Here is an 18,787-nt window from a genome sequence, read left to right as displayed (position 1 = left end):
GGAGACAAAGGATCTGAGACAAAAGTTCAGAATTCCAGCTTTTATTTCATGGTTTTGACATCTAGATGTGTTAAACAATTCAGGACAGAGCACCTTTTCTTTTCTTCAGTATACAACAAAAACAAAGGTATTGAATATTGATAGCATGCACATGAAGTACGTGAACATTTATTTAGGTCTTTGTTGTTTGAAAAAAAAAAAAACCCCACTTTCAAAAATCGCTCCAAATTGCCATCGCATTTTTACCAATACAGTGGGTCTTCAATATACCAGCTACCCAAAAACTTGGAATAGTTTTCCAAGTTACGCTCAACCTCTCTCTCTCTCTCTTTCTTTGGGATACGAGGAAACATCGAGTTACGAATGCTCAACCCAGCTCTATTTTTCCACTGTCACTGTCTCGCTTTCTCTCTCTCTCTCTCTCTCTTTCTATCATCTAAATCGAGTCCTCACTCCCAGTCCTTCTCCTACACGTGGTGGCCCTGACATTCTGTCATGCTGTCTCGCTCACTGTCCCTCGCTTGGTAATTTTACCCATTTTTATAATAGTATTATTTTATATCATTAATATATTTATTTATATCTATGTTTTTGATCTTTAGATGGGGGGTTCATTTAATGAATTACTAGATATATATAATATATATTATAATATATATAATAGAATATAAAAGTATATTTCTGCGGATTAAACTCGTAGCTTGAAGCCCCAACTTTTATTTATGATCTCCAGCCATCAGTAAATTATTCCTAAAACTTAAAGTTCGTGCCAGCTGTCATGGCAAGGTGTGAGTCTTTGTTTATTTGTTATTTGTGAAGTGTGACCCCGAGAGACTCAGACTCAATCACCAGCAGCTGAAGACCAACAGATAGCCATCCCTGTGAACCACAATCACTGGACATGGACTTTGTTGTGGGATAATGAAATGTCAGATTCCCTTTGAAAAAACTGAGATGAAAAAAAAAATTCACAGACTAAATTCACTGTTTCCTGCTGCCAGCAGAATTTCTGTTACAACACAGTCATTCGAGCCTGTGGTTTAATTACCTTTTTAGGATGTGCTTTTTGCCGCTAAGTGTCTGCTTTTACTTTTAATTATCAATGTAAGAGGCCTCGATGCAGCTCTTTAAAGTAGGTGTTATTTTTATTTGAGCTAATAATGGGATTTTTACGACGGGCTGTGTTGTGAGTGGACTCCAAGGTCACAACAGAACAAGACAGATTTAAAAAGGGTTTGTGTGGGTTTCCCACAGTCTTTAAATGAGAAACTGCTCGGAGCAAAAATCGTCTTGAAACTAAGCTAAAACCTGGACTTGAAGAAAAACACTATCGTTTTATTACAACTGGAGCTGTAATAACATAATTAAGGAAAACAAAATCCCACAAAGTACAATTTAGCTAGAGCTGTGACATACATTTAACCAAAATACCATCCTCCACTATTTCCTTAAGATGAGTTCAATGACTCTAACAAATCTAACTCTGTATCTCCATCCATGTTAAAGATGAAAGTCCAGTCTGTCTTTTCGTTTTTAGGGCATGAGTTTGAATTCATTTTAGGCTGAGAATGTCCACTGGACAGAAGCAGTGGATGCGTGCAAGTCCATAGATATAGTTTTTACAGACGGGGCTGTGCGTTCTTTGACCGTCCAATCAAATCACTCAAATCACCAACATTATAACTGCAAGAAGGCCTCGGTGTCGCCAACTCAAAATCTATGAGTTTGTTGATAGCAGTGGTTCTCAATTATTATCTCTCATGCCTCGTAAATTGAAATACCACTGAGAACTTGATAACATGTATATTTTTATCTGTACAAACAACTGTATGAGTTGCTGCCACCTAGTGACTGGAGGCTTGTGATCATTCAAACATTACAGCAGTGGTACACATATGTCCAGCCTCTAAATATTCATGAGAAATATAGTGAAAAAAACTGATTCCGTTATTGTTTAGACTAGCAGAGAAGTGACAGTCCACTACTGCGGAATTCATGAACGTAGCCTTATTTGATGAACAGAAGTACATTTCCATAGTCTGAGCAGACACCAACGCTTCTTCCTGAACATAAACCACTTAGCCTTTGCAGTCAGACTCTATTGGAATGCGTTGCACTGTGACTTTTGTCAGTTGAACTTTAATTTCCAGTTATCACGTGCACTGCTTCAGCATCTGAGAAATGAATGTTTCCATTTGAAAGAAAAAAGTGCAGTCAATATTTACAAGCCGGAAACAAATCTCCCACCGAGCGGAATCGAACGCTGTGACTGTGATGTCATACGACGTGTTCGGTACAGCAACTCTTCTGTTCACATCGACTCAGAGGCTGAATTAATGTCCTCGTAAAATGTTTGTGTGAGCTTTTTCACACAAATGAGCTTTTAATTATGCAACGTTTTCTCCAGCGAGGCAGAAAATGTGTTGTCGTCTGCACAAAATCTTCCAAACACACACGCACAGATTCCTGTTTTCCGCTGTGAACCTGACAGTGTTTCCATCTTCTTCTTTGTTTTCACTGTGGGGAAACTGTAAAAGGAACTTTAAATTACACCCTGTTTTCCCTGTCTTCATATTCACATTCATCCATATTTGATCTTTTTACGGGCTTTGTTTAATTTAATTTTTTTTAAATTTTATCCCACTAAATGTGTTATTTTGGTAGACATATTGGCAAAAAAAAATCACATTTTAAATCACTTATATATATAAAAAATAACTTTTGACATGTCCCTTGATCAGGGGATGCTAAAATGGCATTACAATTTGTTAGTCTTAACTTAAAGAAAACTTCAGAAGGCTCTAAATAGAACGCTACTTTCAATACAAAAGAGTTAGCGATATGAAGAAAATGCTAAAAATAAGCCAATAAGCCATAAAAGTACGATGACTTTTGTTTCCCCCAAATAAATTATCCCAGAAATACCCTAAGTAAAATTGTAATAGTTAAGCAAAAAATAGCACAGGTAAATTGCTTTCAACTCCAAAACCAAACAAAAAGACACAATGTTTTTTTTTTTTTCAGATGTCCTCCAGGTCACATGATCCGCGTGAACGGCTCCAGAAGAACCTGTGTCTACACCTTATGTGCCACTCGTCCATGTCACCACGGGACCTGTGTGGCCCAGTCTCCGTCTAAGTTCACTTGTCAATGTCCAGAGGGCTACAGGGGGCGCCACTGTGAGACCCCGTTGGCCATTTACAGAGAGGACGTGGGTCTGAGTTTCAGCTCTCTGTTCGCCATCGTCATCTGCTTCATGGCTCTGTTAGGTAAGTGTGTAAAATATTCTTTTTTTTTTTTGTAAAATTACAATATCTTTACAACGACTTTAATATTTTAGCTACATCAACAGATTCACTTTTTAAGCTCGGAACTCTGGTGTCATTGAAAAAAGTTGTGAATGTTGTGAAACAATGTCAAGATAACTGGCTTTTTACACTTGAGGTAAAAACCAGCAGTTTGACAGATACAGTACCTGCTTCACAGACACAGTTTTCTCCTCTCAGACAAACTGAGACATAAATAGTCTGGATAAAATAAAAAAAACAAACCTATAAAATGAGCAGACAGCTTGCAGCTGTAACACACAGAGACATTCGCCGTAGCTGTGTAGCCTCTCAGTAGTTACTAATGATGGCATTGGGATGAGTGATTTATTTCGTCCGTTAGTTAGAAAGACTCCTGGAGACAGTGTGACTTCAACCAGACTGGCGTTGTGTGCACCTCTCTGAGCTCCCTGTCATGGTTATTATCTCGCACACTTCCTTATCAACCGCCTCAACTCCATCTCAGGAACATTTGGTTATATAAATAAATAAATGAACAGCAGGTTCAGCCGCAGCTCCAGCCTGTTTAAATGCCAGCAGAAGTCACAGTGTCAGGAGATAATGTTCTGACTGAAGTGAGCTCTGCCAGAACCAGAAAGGTAAAGACCACAAGCATTTACTGTCGGTGAACAGTGATTCTGATTTTTTTTTTTTTTTTTCTGTTGCTTGAATTATTTATTACCAAAAATAGTACAGTGGCAATTTGGCCCAGAGGAAATGTCTCTGTCATTGGTGTGTAACCCCAGGGTTCAACTCCTGGGCAAGATTGAATCCTGGTTAGGGCGGTTGGTACCTTCTAGTGGACTCACCACCCACAGGAAGGTTAACGAGGGGCTGGTGCGGCGCAGTGTGATTTGGGTGGCGGTCATGGAGACTGCTGCCCCCGTGACCCATTAACGGATGAGCAGACGAAGATTGATGGATGGAGGGAAAAATACTATAAAAAACACATGGACCAGAGTTCTACAAAAGTCATTTTTAAAATAAACGAATACAAATCTAGTTACAGTGAGACATAGAGAAACATAAGAAACCCAAAACAACATATAAAAGTAGTAAAACAAGAAATAAAAAGGTCATCGGTTCTGAGTTACTTAAGCATTAAAACAGCACTCCAAAATCCACCAGTAGGGTGTAGTCACCTTGTTTGTAAAGTTGTGGTACTTTGGCGTGTCTAAACTCAGCAGCGATGTCTGCGTTCCACAGCAACAGCTGTTGCTCTCGAGCGAGATCAACTCCCCGAAGATATGTGATCACGACGTTCTTGACATTTACTGTACCTTTGTGAATGTACATTGAATATTAATTTATAATTAGAAAGTATTTTACAATTCTTGACATTTACTGTACCTTTGTGCATGTACATTGAATATTAATTTATAAATAGAAAGTATTTTACATTGTTATTCATGGTCGTGTATTTAATGTATTTAACATGTACAGTATGCCTTATATTATCATTCTACAACTCTACTGTGCATATACAGTAATTGTGTGGGAAAGGGTAATACAGTCTTGGGAGGGTTGATAACAGTGTGGGGGAGGTTTGTAAAGGGTAAATATATACAGAAATTATATAAAAACTATCTCGCCTCTCCCTAACGGATTTACCCTTTCTCTCGGCGGGTCTTGGAAATCAACTACGACGATAGGAGAGGAATTACTGTATTACGGTTTTGCTCGGCGTGTGAACCAAAACCTCAAAATCTGCCTTAGATTAACCAATCCTACGGAGTCTCGCACGTCCTCATTTCCCACTCATTACCATTTGTTCTGTATTGTTTTAATTGCTATCCTTATTGGAAGGATAAAAATGTTAATTCTCGTGCTGATCACATCACAACATGTAGCTAAGTCCGTTAAGAAATTGCGCAAAATCAACGCACACTGAATCACCTTCTGAATGTGAACGAGAACAGGTGTTCAGCAAACCCCACATTAAAAGTCAGTGTTAGGTATGTCCGATAATATCGGTCAACCGATATTAGCATAATTATGTAATCCGTCCATCCATCCATTTTCATCCACTTATCTGTTACCGGGTCGTGGGGGCAGCAGTTGCCACCCAAATCACACTGCACCGTACCAACCTCCCTAAACCTTCCTGTGGGTGGTGAGTCCACTGGAAGGTATTAACCTCCCTAACGGGATTCAAACCTACCCAGGAGGTGAACCCTGGGGTTCCACACCAATGACAGAGACATTGCCTCTGGGCCAAAGCGCCACTAATTATGTAATATCAGTTAGAATTGTTATTGGTTAATTCTTCGATAATGAAATCCCTTCAACCAAAAAAGCTGCGTATAACATTATCGGTTGATGTCGGAATCCAAAATTTAATGTTTGGACAATATCGACACGTTATCGCATATTAGCAAAAAGTTAATGTCGGACATCCCTAGCGAGTGTTAAGTGTTTTGTCAGTGAGCTCCTGTTGTTGACTTATCTCTTAATCAGGGGTCATCACAGCAGTAGTCCAAATGGTAATACAGTTTTACACTGGATGCCCTTTTTAGGTAGGACTCCTTCTAGTGGCAAAGAGAGGTCCTACCTCTGTATTAGGCCCTAAACAAATGAGGGTAAAACTGCATTCTGCTTGCGTCGAAATATTATCTCTAGGAGAAAAAGCAAGGAGGATTTCTGCATTTGGATACCGTAAAAAAACGTCCTCTGCTGCAGAGGGATGAGTGGTTTAACTCAAATATCTACTTTTTGTTTGTTATCTATTTGTTTTATTTGTCTGGCTTGTTCAGTTTTCATCCTTCTGTTCCTCCAGATCCTACATTTTTAGTCCTGATTCCAGGTCTGAAATATGGGCTTAGAGTGACTTACTCTATTTTGCGTTTGTAATTTCTTTCTTCAGGGACATAAGTGAGTGTAAAAGATATTTAAAGAGGGAAGCAAGGGAACAGATGGGAGGAGAAAGAGGTGAAAAGATTATCAGGGTGAAAGAAAAGTACCAAAATATGTAGAAAGATTACACACAAAGTAATGGGATTTTGACATGGATGAGTCGTAGTCCCCACAAGTCTTGGTCTCAACTGAGTCCTTTTCTCACCTCTGTCCTACATAAATCTCCAGTCAGGCTGAGCATTGATTTCATAATTCCGCTAAGATCTAGCTCTGATCCTGCTGAGACCCGGATCTGGTTTGAGTAATAATTCCCTGATTTGTAGGCATCTAAGGAGCTGTTTACCAAAGTGGAAAGAAACCAGCAGAAAGTAGATCAATGCTCTGGAGCTCAAGTGGTAATTTCAATCAGCCTCAGGTTCCACACTAAATCCAACATTTCTCACTCCAACACTTAACTAGTGTGTTTTTATCTTTAATGGTCTCCGCCGACTCTCAGAGGATTCACGCCAGTATATTGAAAATGTGAACAAGAAGGATGGATGGATGGATAGATGGATGGATGGATGGATGGATGGATGGATAGATGGATGGATGGATAGATGGATAGATAGATAGATGGATAGATAGATGGATTGATAGATAGATGGATAGATAGATGGATAGATAGATAGATCCATCCATCCATCCATCCATCCATCCATCCATAGATAACCGTCCTATTATGCTTCTCCAGACCACCACATATGCTAGATTTGGTTAATAGGGGTCTGGATTATTATCTTTCACATATGCTCTTTTTTCACTTAAACAAAAATCGACGAAGATCCATTTTTTGATCCCGTAAGTAGTAAAAGCGCAGCAAATACACTTTTGTGTTCACAGGAGTATACAGGATTTCCTGCTTATTTGTTATCTTTTTTTGTTCAGATTTCGGAGGGCATCAAGTGCATGTTGAATTTGCGCAAATTCTAAAATGACACAGACATTGTCGTGTGATCCGCACAACAAGAAATAATAAAATATTTGGGAATTTTCACCTCTTCCAATATGGACAACCACCTATGGCATGTCGCAAAAAAAAAAAAAATTGGAGAGAATGATCTGCCAGGAGAGGTGCACTAAGGATACGACAATTAGTGGGAAATGAGCATGAGCAAGACTCCGCGCGGTTGGTGATAGTAAGGCAGATTAATAGTTTGTGGTGTTTGTTCACACACGTGGAGCAAAATCCAAAAAGTCCTTATGGCCTTGCACCCGAATTAGTTTATTCAGGATCGAATCCCCATCTCTAGGTCTGTTTAGTTTTTGCACAATAGTTGAGTGCAGCGTGTACTTAAATGTGGAGCTATGTGAACTAGTCTCACTCTGCAGCGAGTACTGTACTAGGTGCCAGTGGAAACGGCAATACATACAGTCCTTCTGGTGGCAGTCCTATACTACACCATCTGCTCTAGCCCCCGTACAGAGTAATTGAGGATATATGGTACTTTATGATAAGCACCATTAAGGATTCAGACCATTGTGAGAGAGGATTGGGATGTTTATTTGCAACATGGATTTGTAATGGATCCAGTGCTGAATTCTAATCAGTCCAGGTGGCGGTGGGAAGACATGGCAGGGAGCAGGTGTTCCAACAATCCTCTCAGGATTCTAGCAGTGGTTTTCAGAGTGGACTGAAAACTACTGCCACGGATCTCGATGAAGCAGAAAGTCACGAACCAACTCCTGGAACTCACTCCAGCTCAATGATAAAAACTGGGGCTGAGGAATGGGCTGAGAAGCAGAAACCTACTGAGTCCAGTAAGTTGAAAGGTAAAGTTTCCAATGGAGAAAATATGAGTGGCTGTGGACCATGTCAGAGTTCTGTCTCCTGACAGACTGAAAGATTCATAACCTCAGCCTCTAAATTCTTCATGTGACTGAATATTGATTCAACTCTCAGCATCGGGGCGGACTCATTTATTCTCGGTGTTTACTTTGGCGTTGGTGTGTTTGTATCGGGGTGTAAATATCATCCCTCCTCTTCCTCTTCATCATCACCTTCTCCTCTTGCAGTTTCATATTTATTTTTCTCTTCCACTTCTGTCGCCACTTGTTTTTCTTTCTGTGTTTGATTTGATTTAAAGCAGGAACGTCTGCACCTGTTTTTGTAGGGAAATGTGGGAGCCGAACAAAGGCAGTAAATTATAGCGGTGTAAACACCTTCTGCTGCTGTTTGTCACGTTGCTCTTGATTTAATGTCTTTTCACATAAACATGGAAAACAGCCTCCTGCAGGTTAATGGGATTGGTTCCACTGTCACAGATAAAACTGTGGAATTTTCAGTTTTGGTTTGGTGCAGAAACAGGTTGCAAGGTTCTGCCGTATTATGTCTCTTGTTTTTATAGAAATACCGTCAGATCAGAAATCTGACTACGAACACTATTTTCTAAGAATGTTTTTCTTCGAAGCACGAATGATACGTACAAACACTTAATTTCCGATTCCAGTATCAACTGATCACATCACCTACCCCCTACAAATTGAAATTCAATTGAGGTAATAACCTACTAAAATGTATTTATTTTCTATACAAATTACTCCATGAGTTGCTGGCACTAGCATTCTGCATGCATTAACCTGATTAATAAAATAGATTAATAAAAAGAGCTGCAATGCTGCCGTCTAGTGACTTTCACATTCATATACAGCTGTTTTTCCCCAAAACAATTTTTAAGGCACACATCACTTGCCAAAACCCAGGCAAATGGTTTATTATAACCAAAAACTATTCTTACAGATATTTCATAATCATGCTAATATTGGGCCGATAATATCGGACAGGTGATATTATGGGATATCGCGACTAGACCAAAGAACAGAATCACTGAATTTACATTAATTGCAATAGGACAAATTCATTTGTGTCACGAACTTTTCAGGTCACGAGCAGAGTCGAAATAGAATCGTGACCTTAAGTATCACTTTATTTCAGAAGTGATTATGTCCAAACTAAGTCAAGCAAAAGATAAGTTAGATAAAAATGTGAAAGGGTTTTTTTTTAAGTATGCAAAAGAGAGAGTATTACACACCAAAGTGCAACCTAAAATACCAAATAAAGACATTTGTTGGTCATTTACTAAGCAGCTGCAGCTGCAAATGAACCTGAGCTTCGCTGATGGAGATCTAAGCTGTCCACATGCTTCTTCGCTGATGGTGATGGAGATCTAAGCTGTCCACATGCTCCTCGGTCATCAAGCAGAGGTTCAAATCTGGAATTAGATTAACTGCTCAATGAGCCAAAAATGGATTTTTGGAAATTTCCAAACAATCACTTCTCCGAGATGAAGCTGGCAAAAAGCTAGCAAAAGTCGGCTCTTCTCATCCAAGACGAACAATCGACTCTTGTAGCCGGCGTGTTTACAAACGATGCATTACTATATTTTATGTTACCGTGTGATGTTGCAGCACAAAAGCTTGCATGTAGTATGTGACTCATGTGCTTTTTTTTTCATTTATCAATTTGTATTAATATTTTATGAGAGTAATCGATAGTCAGTCAATACCTGATATATCAATACCACAGAATTGGTATTCCCATCTTCCCAAAAAAATTCAACTTCGTACTGGGGTCGTCGACTTAATGTCTACGCATCGAACACTGGGCTGTTTGAGGGCTGTCACAGCCCTTGATCTACATCCTTTAGTCTAAATGTCCTGCAGGTTTGGAAGGGTGTACCTGATGGTCCGTTCAGTGGAATGGACTACTCTCCTGAGGGCTGAACGACCATGGTTTGTGCAGTTGCCCGTCCGTAAACAAAAGCTCTCATATAGAATGCTTATAGGCCTATAAGGTATAGACATAGGTTCTCTATCTATCTATCTATCTATCTATCCATCTATCCATCTATCTATCTATCCATCTATCCATCTATGTAATCTACTGTAATCTACTGTATCTATCCCGCACCTTAGCACCTTAGCATTTAATCAGTACCTCAAGATATGTATATATAACGAACCCCACCAGCAACAGGCAGATGATGCTAAAGTCACATATAACTCTCTGGTACTTTATTCTGGCCCTGAGTTTGTTGTGCTCAGTGTGATTCTGGCTGCAGCGGGTTTTGGTTGTTGCTGGCCCTCCTGCAAAATTTCCTCTCGGCAATACTGGTCTAGAGATATACTCCCAGAAAATTGTTGCAGTACTGTCTGTTGTATGTTACAACAACGTAGAAAATTAATAGATTTAAATTTTAAGAGCATGTTTGACGGCAACCAACCTTTTTTGTTAAACCTTATTAGAGCTCGCTTTTCATTAGCTACATTTGATATTTATGAAATATAAACACCAGACTTAGAATTATGGCTAAATAATTAAGTACTTGGGTAATTGGTAATATGTAGGCTAATTATAAACTAAACTTTGACGTGGGATCGGGGTTGTATATTAGTTATCTTTCTGCTAATGAAAATTTGTACCAATTTTTTTTGCTTTTTGTAGCATTTTACTACACTGCTGGGAAACATCAACTGTTTTGGTATGTGAATAGAGTTGTCTGGCTCTGGATCCAGACTTTAGTGTGATTGTCAGTTACCTGAGTTTATTACAGAGCAGTTGTGGATATCTCTTCTCGCCATGTCTGTCAGTAACAGAGTTAAAAGAGCAGCTTTCTTATTTCCCCACTGGCCTTTATTCTATTCATCCATATAAAAGAACAACAAACTATTCTCTACACAAACAATGGCAATGGATTATACAATAAAAAACCAACGACGACATACCTACATGGAATCAATCTCTGCAATTGTTTTTAACAGAAGGATACTTTAGGAAAATGCATCAGATTTTACTGAAAAATCTTCTTCAATACCCTCACAAACAACTGCTGTAACATTAATACTCCACCCCACAGAAAAAAAAAACTTAAAGATGTGACCCTCGCAGGTGTAAAACTCCATGAAGGTCAACAACAGAATGTGATAAAACTAACAAGTTGAAAGTTGAAAAAAAGGTCTTACATCTCTTCCTAACTGTAGATTTCTAAGACAAATAGATAATGTACTCAAATTGTCCAGATTCTAACTAACCTTCACCTGATGACTGCTGGGATTGGCTCTAGTCTCCTTGGAATCCTGAAGTGGGAAGGTCTGTGGTAGAAGACAAATAGATGAATGACAGATTCCATTTCTTAAATGTTTGGTCAGTGGTTTTTCTCATGCATAGATTACAGCAAGTTGACATTAAACCTTAGTACTGGTGCTGCACCTGCAGAATCTGAACAGTATCTAAATTCTCCACCTGTTTCTTCGCATCACGTCTTCTCCTCTGTCTATGAATTATTTACTTCATTTCCTCCTCCTGGTTTGTTTGGTTATACTGAATTGCGCTTGTGTCAGTGCTTCAGTAGGTTAAAAAAAAATCTATTTACGTTGTGTTCCGTTTAATCACAAAACAAACTTTATTTGAGAACACTGTGAAGACTGTGAAGGTACTAAATCTTCAGGGTGATTTTGTAGGAACCTGATTTCCAAAAGACGTTTTACATCGAATCTGAGAGGCGTCTTGAGTTCCGACTGCCAGCCCTGAGCGGCTCAATGTCACATCCTGACCCTGGTGGTAAGCTCTTGTATTCACATCGGTCAGCAAGTGAGAGGGTGGCTGTGTAAAGATAAAACATCAGATAAAACAGAGCAAACTGGTCAAGAGTATATAGAGTATATAGACTATATCCTTTTTTTTCTAAAAATTTTACTGTTGTCCCTGGAAGTTTTAAAGTTGTGATATATTTTCGCGCTCTGTGCTAGCTGTTTTCACCGACGAGTAACTTTAAGTTTGAGGCTAACTTTAACTAAGCTATTTGTGTTATTTCTGGTTATCCTTCTATAACTACTGTATAAGCTACTGGACAGACAGTGTATTCTGATAAGTTACCACTTTTTCAGCCCTCTGATTTATCATTTATTTTTAGGTAAACTATTACGCCTCTTTTTATGACTTTAAATATTAGTTTTATCGTAGCACATTTGTTCGCACTGTTTACGATGGAACTTGGACGTGGCGCATTTGAAGTTTTATGCTGGAGCTAAAGTTTGAACTTGCGCGCACACACACACACACACACACACAAACACAAACACACACACACACAGTAAGAAAAAGTTACACCAAAACATGAGTGATGGTCAAACAGAGCACTGACCTTAGAGGCATTGTAAACAAACAAAACCTTATTCTTTCTTTCTCTTTTTTTCTGTTTTGTTTTCACGCTCACTCTTCTTTGCTGCACACACACACGCACACACACACACACACACGGGGTCAGAAATACCAATAAAATTCTCCATTTCTCAGTTTGCCCTCCAGCGAGAGCCCTCAAACGGAACAGATCCATCTTGTTTGCCCTGACCCTGAGCTTCCACGCTCACTTCCCCGTGTCACTCACCGAAGACACTCACACACACACACACACACACACACACACACACACACACACTCAGCTATAAACACATTAAAACTTTACCAGCACACATCAAACAAAAACAGCTCCACTTGATTTACTGAGCACAAATGTTCAAACATACGACCCCTGACTCTGTAACTGAAACAAATAGACTTTAGATTTGTCAATAAGCTTGAGGTCACGGCAGCAGTAATCCAGCAGCTCATACGGTACGTCCCTTTGATCTGAAATTAGTGCAGGTTTTCTGTGTGATTTCAGGATCACAGACAACAGAAAGTCTGTGAATCATGGTGGAACGCAAGACAGGATTGAATTGAAACTATCGTCTCTTTGTTGGAGAAAGTGCTTGATTTCATATGCAGCAGAGCCCACTTTTTAAATGTTAATTTTGCCGACGATCATCTTAATTTAATTGTGGCAGCCGAAATTGTGATTGTGATTCAAATTTGATTAATTGCACAGCCCTAGGACAATGACTTCATCAGCTTCTTAAAAGTAACTTGTAATGTCTTCTACAAACCACTGAAGAGATGCACAGAAATAATGAACATTTTGACTTTTAGTTTTGCATATTTTTATTAATAAATCCATCATTTAGATTAGTGACAAATGAAAACAGGTGTGAGACACATTAATTTACCTTTGTAAATTTGTGGTTTTTTTTAGCAACATAAAAAACCTTTTCGTCATGTTTTAGGTCATGTTGATTCAATTAATTACAATAAGGATAATTCACAATTAATCCACAGCTACACCCAGTGATTAAGTTGGTTAAAAAAAACAACCTTTTTTGTACCAAGGACCATTTATCAGCTGTTACTGCAGACCGGTAGTACCACGCAATCGTTGAAGGTTGAAGTAAATTAATAAAACTGAAGTAATTTTTTTCACTGTGTCCCACTGCGGCCTTGTACCAAATGACCTGCGGACCAGCATCGGTCCCCAGACCAGGGTTTGGATACCCTTGTCCTAGATGATGATGTCCTAGGTTAACATGTTGTGCTTCAACAATTTTAAAGATTGTTAAGATTTACCGTGTTTAAATGTGTCTGTTTCAGTTTTGTTGTTGGGAATTTTCCTCTACAACCGCTGGAGAAGCTACAAAGGTCTGAAAGAAGGTGTCTATCATGTTTCTGCTCATCACGACGGCTGGGAGGACATTCGAGAAAACGTCCTTAACTACGACGAGGAGGGAGGAGGGGAGGAAGACCAGGTACCACACAGAGAGACTGACACACAACTGACACACAGGGTCCCCTACAGCTTTTGGATAATTTTACTGGTTTACTATCTTTTCGCTTTCATTGATTTTCTGTGCTAAATTTTTGCTTTGTTTTTCGCTAATTTCACTAGTTCTGGGGTAATGAGCTACTGTTCCTGTTTTCTTCTGATTATCCATGTTGTTTTTGTTTGTATTTATATTTGTTTATGGCCATGCTTTTTCAACATTAGGACCAAATGTAGGGTCGCTTAGAATTCAACTAGGGTCAGCTGAATTGTCCAGTAATTTACTAAGATAACTACTAAAAATGTTTCGGCTTAATAGGTTATGTTTTAAACAGCACACACAGCACAACACAACAGTATCTTTCACTTTCATGGTTATAAATCGAGTTCAATTCAAATGCAGCATATGAAAATAGATCTTGTTTGTATCTTGATTGACAACATAGATCAGGCGTTGGCAAACGTTTTGACTGGCGGGCCACAATTATCCCAAAATAACTTTATTAAGATAAATGACATGTAAAAGTCATGCATAAAGGGTAAAATGCTAAAATGCTTTTATCATTTTCTATACCATCTATTGGGAAAACATGGGAATTGCAAGAAAAAGGCAGACGTATAATGATAATAGAAATACATTATATAATTTGGAAAAGTTTGGGGGACCTGGTTAAAAAGCTGAACGGGCCACATCTGGCCCCTGGGCCTCAGTTTGCCCGTGCCTAGATCATGACTGCACAAGTGACAGCTTGATCCTAGAGCTTCCGTATGACCCTGGGGTCACAAGCCAAAAAAGGTACTGAACCTCTTGTTTATGGCTTGAATTTGCAGCTGTCTTAAAGTTATTTTTTAACTACTTTTAGGTAGAGTTGTTGTCAACAATACACTGTTGTTGATATATATCTCTATCGGGTAATCCTGCTAGCTATAAGCTAATTTTTAGTTGTTTTTGGTTATTTGTATGGTACCATTTTGTTTACCTTTTTGTGTACCCCTTAGCGTCAGCAGCTGTGCCTGGCACGACATTCAGCTACTCCTATATTGTAGACAACCTTGTGTTAAATTTTTTATTTTTTTAACATGTTTGTTCAATACTCTGAAAGAAAAGCTTTTTTATTCTAGGTATTTTACAGGCAGGGTTTTGGTCAAGGTGAACATGCAGACATGCTGAGCTTTGTGTGTGAGCTTTGATTGAAACACACACACGCACGCATTGACACTCCACTCCCCTGCAGTGAAACAGATGTCGCCACTGATTCTCAAGAGTCCTATTCGGAAGGTCTCATGGGAAATAAAACAAATCAGCTCATCACATAATCACTTTTACAAAGCACACACACCCCAACCCCTTCCTTCACCACCTCCTCAGTCGCTGTGCTTCATCCTTTCCCCCTCCTCTTCCTTTCTTTCATCCCCGATGTTTTTCATCTCTGCTGCCATGGTTACAATTCTGCTGAAGTCAGTTTGTATATGATTTTTACAAGCAAACCGGAATGAGATTCAGAGTTTGCTTTGATTCATTTAATCTGGAAAATACTATTTATTTGACTTTGAATTGAATCCAATCCTAGAGGAAGAGAAAGCTCCGTCTCCTATTCTTTTTTCGAATCAGTTTCAGTTCCAGTTAGTCTGTCTGATGCTAGATTACCGCTTTGAGCTGCAACTTTATAATCCGCTTTTTATTTATGGTCAAATTATGTTCGTGTTCTGTGAAAAAGTCCTTAAGCAATTTCCAGTGCTGCAATAACAGCAAAAACAGTGAACAATGCCCTCTTGTGGCTTGAAACAAATGGTGTATTCTTTTGATATATAAGTCACTGGGAATATCACAGGACCAGCTAAGATACTAAAAAACAAGTTTGGAAAATATGTGAAATTCCCACAAATGTTTATAGAGAAAATCTAATTCTGCCTCCTGTGGTCAGTTTGTGTCACTGCGGTATATCTCAACAAAGAATTTCAAACAGTGAAGTCACAAACGAACACATTTGAACCTAATAATGGAGGAACAGTGGATCAGCTGTTGTTTTCTCTATGGACATTGGTGATTGGTGAATATCAGTTCATGCTGACCTTTCTCTATAAAAAGAAGAAAAAGAAGAATTTTTCATCAAACTGTGATTTAAGTGTTCTTTTTGCAACAGGAATAGTTGCCTTCTGCATGTTTCTTTTTTCCCAACGTGTGCACCCGGAAGACCTTATACACATCTTAAACTTCACCAACAGTTAAAAACCTCCCAAAGCCACAGTCGATCTCTTCGGCAACTGCATGGAAAAGTAACACGAATCTCAGCACTGATGCCAAAATCTTCCCTTTTCTTCCAGAATGCCTACGACATGGCGGAGCTGCAGAAATCCCTCCAACCAAGTCCGGCTCAGTCAGTACAGTACTGTCGTTCCAGAGCTCTGCACCATCCTCCTCCTCAGGCTCCTCCTCATCATCATCACCTTTTGCACCAGACCCCCCCAGCTCCTCCCACCTCCCAGCAGCCTTTGGAGTCACTAAGCAGAACCACCAGCTCAACCACACTGCCACAGTCTGTGGCCTCCACCACCTCCACAAACACCACTACCGGCATCAGCGTCCGCAGGGACATCCCACCCACGCGACTCCCTCCACAGGGTCAGACTCGCTCCTCCAGGCTGTCTCACCGTTCCCTGTCCTTCTCCAGCCAGGACCTGGCTCGGTATCTGTGTGAGATCATCAGAGATGCTGACCAGCATCCTGACACGGGTCCATTTGACTCCCTGCAGGTCTTCTCCACAGAGGGAGGTGGTTCCCCAGCTGGGTCGCTTAGCTCTTTCAGCTCATCCATTTTAGAAGGAGCGGGCGACGGGGGAGGAGAAGGGAGGAGGGAGGAGACACTGGGAGATTGGGGGCCTCGCTTTGAGAAGCTGAGAGCTTTGTACGAGCATGCAGAGTCCAGCAACCTCTAAGAGACTGCAGCGGGCTGAAGACAGCCTCCAGTCCAAAAACAACCTACGAGCAGACACTCAGCAGTGATGAAGACAGAGGAAGCTGAATTGATAAAGACAACCCGTGATCTTTCTGCCTTTATTGACGATTGTTTTTTTCAATTAGCAAAGGACTTTAAACCTCCTGGACAGGACAATGGCGTTTCTGCTCTAGCCAAAGAAGCTAAGCTTCAGTGTCCTAGCCAGGGGTGGAAATACAAAACTAAACTCCTCTCCTTGAGCTGCTCTGTCTAAACTAATGTGAATCAAAACAGACAAAAGTTTTGACATAAAACATATTTTTAGCACCTTGTTGCTGAAGTCAATCTTTGTACATTAAATAAAAGATGGTTTATCTCACGCTGTGCCACTACGTAACGAACACAGTGGTGGTGAGTGTGATGGGTTGCCGCTACAGTCGGAATATTTTTGTTTTTGTTTTTTTTTAAAAAATGTATAAATTATTTTCTGTATCCTACTGTGGTTCACACTACTTCTGCTGTTTCTACTCTTTTTTTCTGGTTCTAAAGAAAGCGAACTACTTGTCATTGTGACACAGCACACCACTGCACACAACGAAATGTGACCTCTGCTTTTAACCCATCACCAAAGTTAGTGGTAAATTGGCAGCTAGTGGACTCAAACCTGAAACCTTTGGAACCCCATTCCACTTCCTTAACCACCACTGCCCCACCTGAAACCTACGAAAACGAACTCTCTCCCACCAAAGTCCAGAGAGAAACCAATGATTTTACATTCCCTTACAGGGAAACAGAAGAAGTTCTGCGGTTGTCTCTGGTTCTCTGTGTCACTGAGCTAACAATCAAACACAGGAATCCAAACAGTAAAGTCACAAACACACCTAAACTTAGTAGCGACAGCTGTGGAACAGCAACTGCTGTTTCTCTGTCACAGACTAAAACTGAAAATATTTGAGTTTTTTCATTATTATTATTTTCACATTAGTAAAACATTTTCTTCCGTCACAGCCATATTTTCAAGCTAAAAGATTATTTTGATGGGAACAACTTTAGTCCGGACTCAGAAACAGCAGAGTTAGTGTGGACGCAGACCATGTCCTGGAGTTTTAGTGAATTGTGTGGACGAAGTGTTTTCACTGCCTGACTGTAAACAGCTTCTGTCAATGTTTGGAATAGAAAAACAAAAAGGTTCAACCATCAACGAATAAGACTGTGAGTTTCTGTTCTCTAATCTTTCACTGTGCACTAATCTTTCACTACGAACGAATTGCTCTCTGCAAACTAATCTTTCACTACGATCTAATTACTCTGCAAACTAATCTTTCACTGTGAACTAATATTTCGCCGTGAACTAATCTTTCGCTGTGAACGAATCATTCTCTCCATCCATCCATCCATCTTCAACCGCTTATCCGGGGCCGGGTCGCGGGGGCAACAGTCTGAGCAGGGACACCCAGACTTCCCTCTCCCTCGACACTTCCTCCAGCTCTTCTGGGGGGACCCCAAGGCGTTCCCAGGCCAGCCGAGCGACGTAGTCGCTCCAGCGTGTCCTAGGTCTTCCCCTAGGTCTCTTCCCAGAGGGACGGCACCCGAGCACCTCCCGAGGGAGGCGTCCGGGGGGCATGCGATGTAAATGCCCAAGCCACCTCAGCTGACTCCTCTCGATGTGGAGGAGCAGCGGCTCTACTTCGAGCTCCTCCCGCGTGACAGAGCTCCTCACCCTATCTCTAAGGGAGCGCTCTGCCACCCTGCGGAGAAAGCTCATTTCAGCCGCTTGAATCCTTGATCTCGTTCTTTCGGTCATGACCCACAACTCATGACCATAGGTGAGGGTAGGAACGTAGATTGACCGGTAAATTGAGAGCTTCGCTTTTCGGCTCAGCTCCTTCTTCACCACAACGGACCGATACAGCGACCGCATTACTGCGGCCGCAGCACCGATCCGCCTGTCAATCTCACACTCCATCCTACCCTCACTCGTAAACAAGACCCCCAGATATTT

The 18,787-nt window shown here is 40.3% G+C and overlaps 1 protein-coding gene across 1 annotated transcript in view; it reads left to right on the top strand.

Moving 5' to 3' along the window:
* Positions 1-17,986, top strand: part of LOC103378645 (neural-cadherin) — a 230,504-nt gene extending 212,518 nt beyond the window's left edge. Inside the window, exons 35-37 of the mRNA XM_017032353.2 lie at positions 3,025-3,269; positions 13,681-13,835; positions 16,175-17,986. Coding sequence (XP_016887842.1) covers positions 3,025-3,269; positions 13,681-13,835; positions 16,175-16,786 — 1,012 coding nt within the window. The 3' untranslated portion in view covers positions 16,787-17,986. The remainder of the gene's footprint in view (positions 1-3,024; positions 3,270-13,680; positions 13,836-16,174) is intronic.
* The last annotated feature ends 801 nt before the right edge of the window (positions 17,987-18,787 follow it).

The sequence above is a fragment of the Cynoglossus semilaevis genome, chromosome 5 (assembly GCF_000523025.1).
Source record: "Cynoglossus semilaevis isolate Cse_v1.0 chromosome 5, Cse_v1.0, whole genome shotgun sequence".
NCBI classification, from domain to species: Eukaryota; Metazoa; Chordata; class Actinopteri; order Pleuronectiformes; family Cynoglossidae; genus Cynoglossus; species Cynoglossus semilaevis.
Note: the sequence above shows the minus strand (reverse complement) of the source record. Positions and strands in the feature narration are given on the sequence as shown.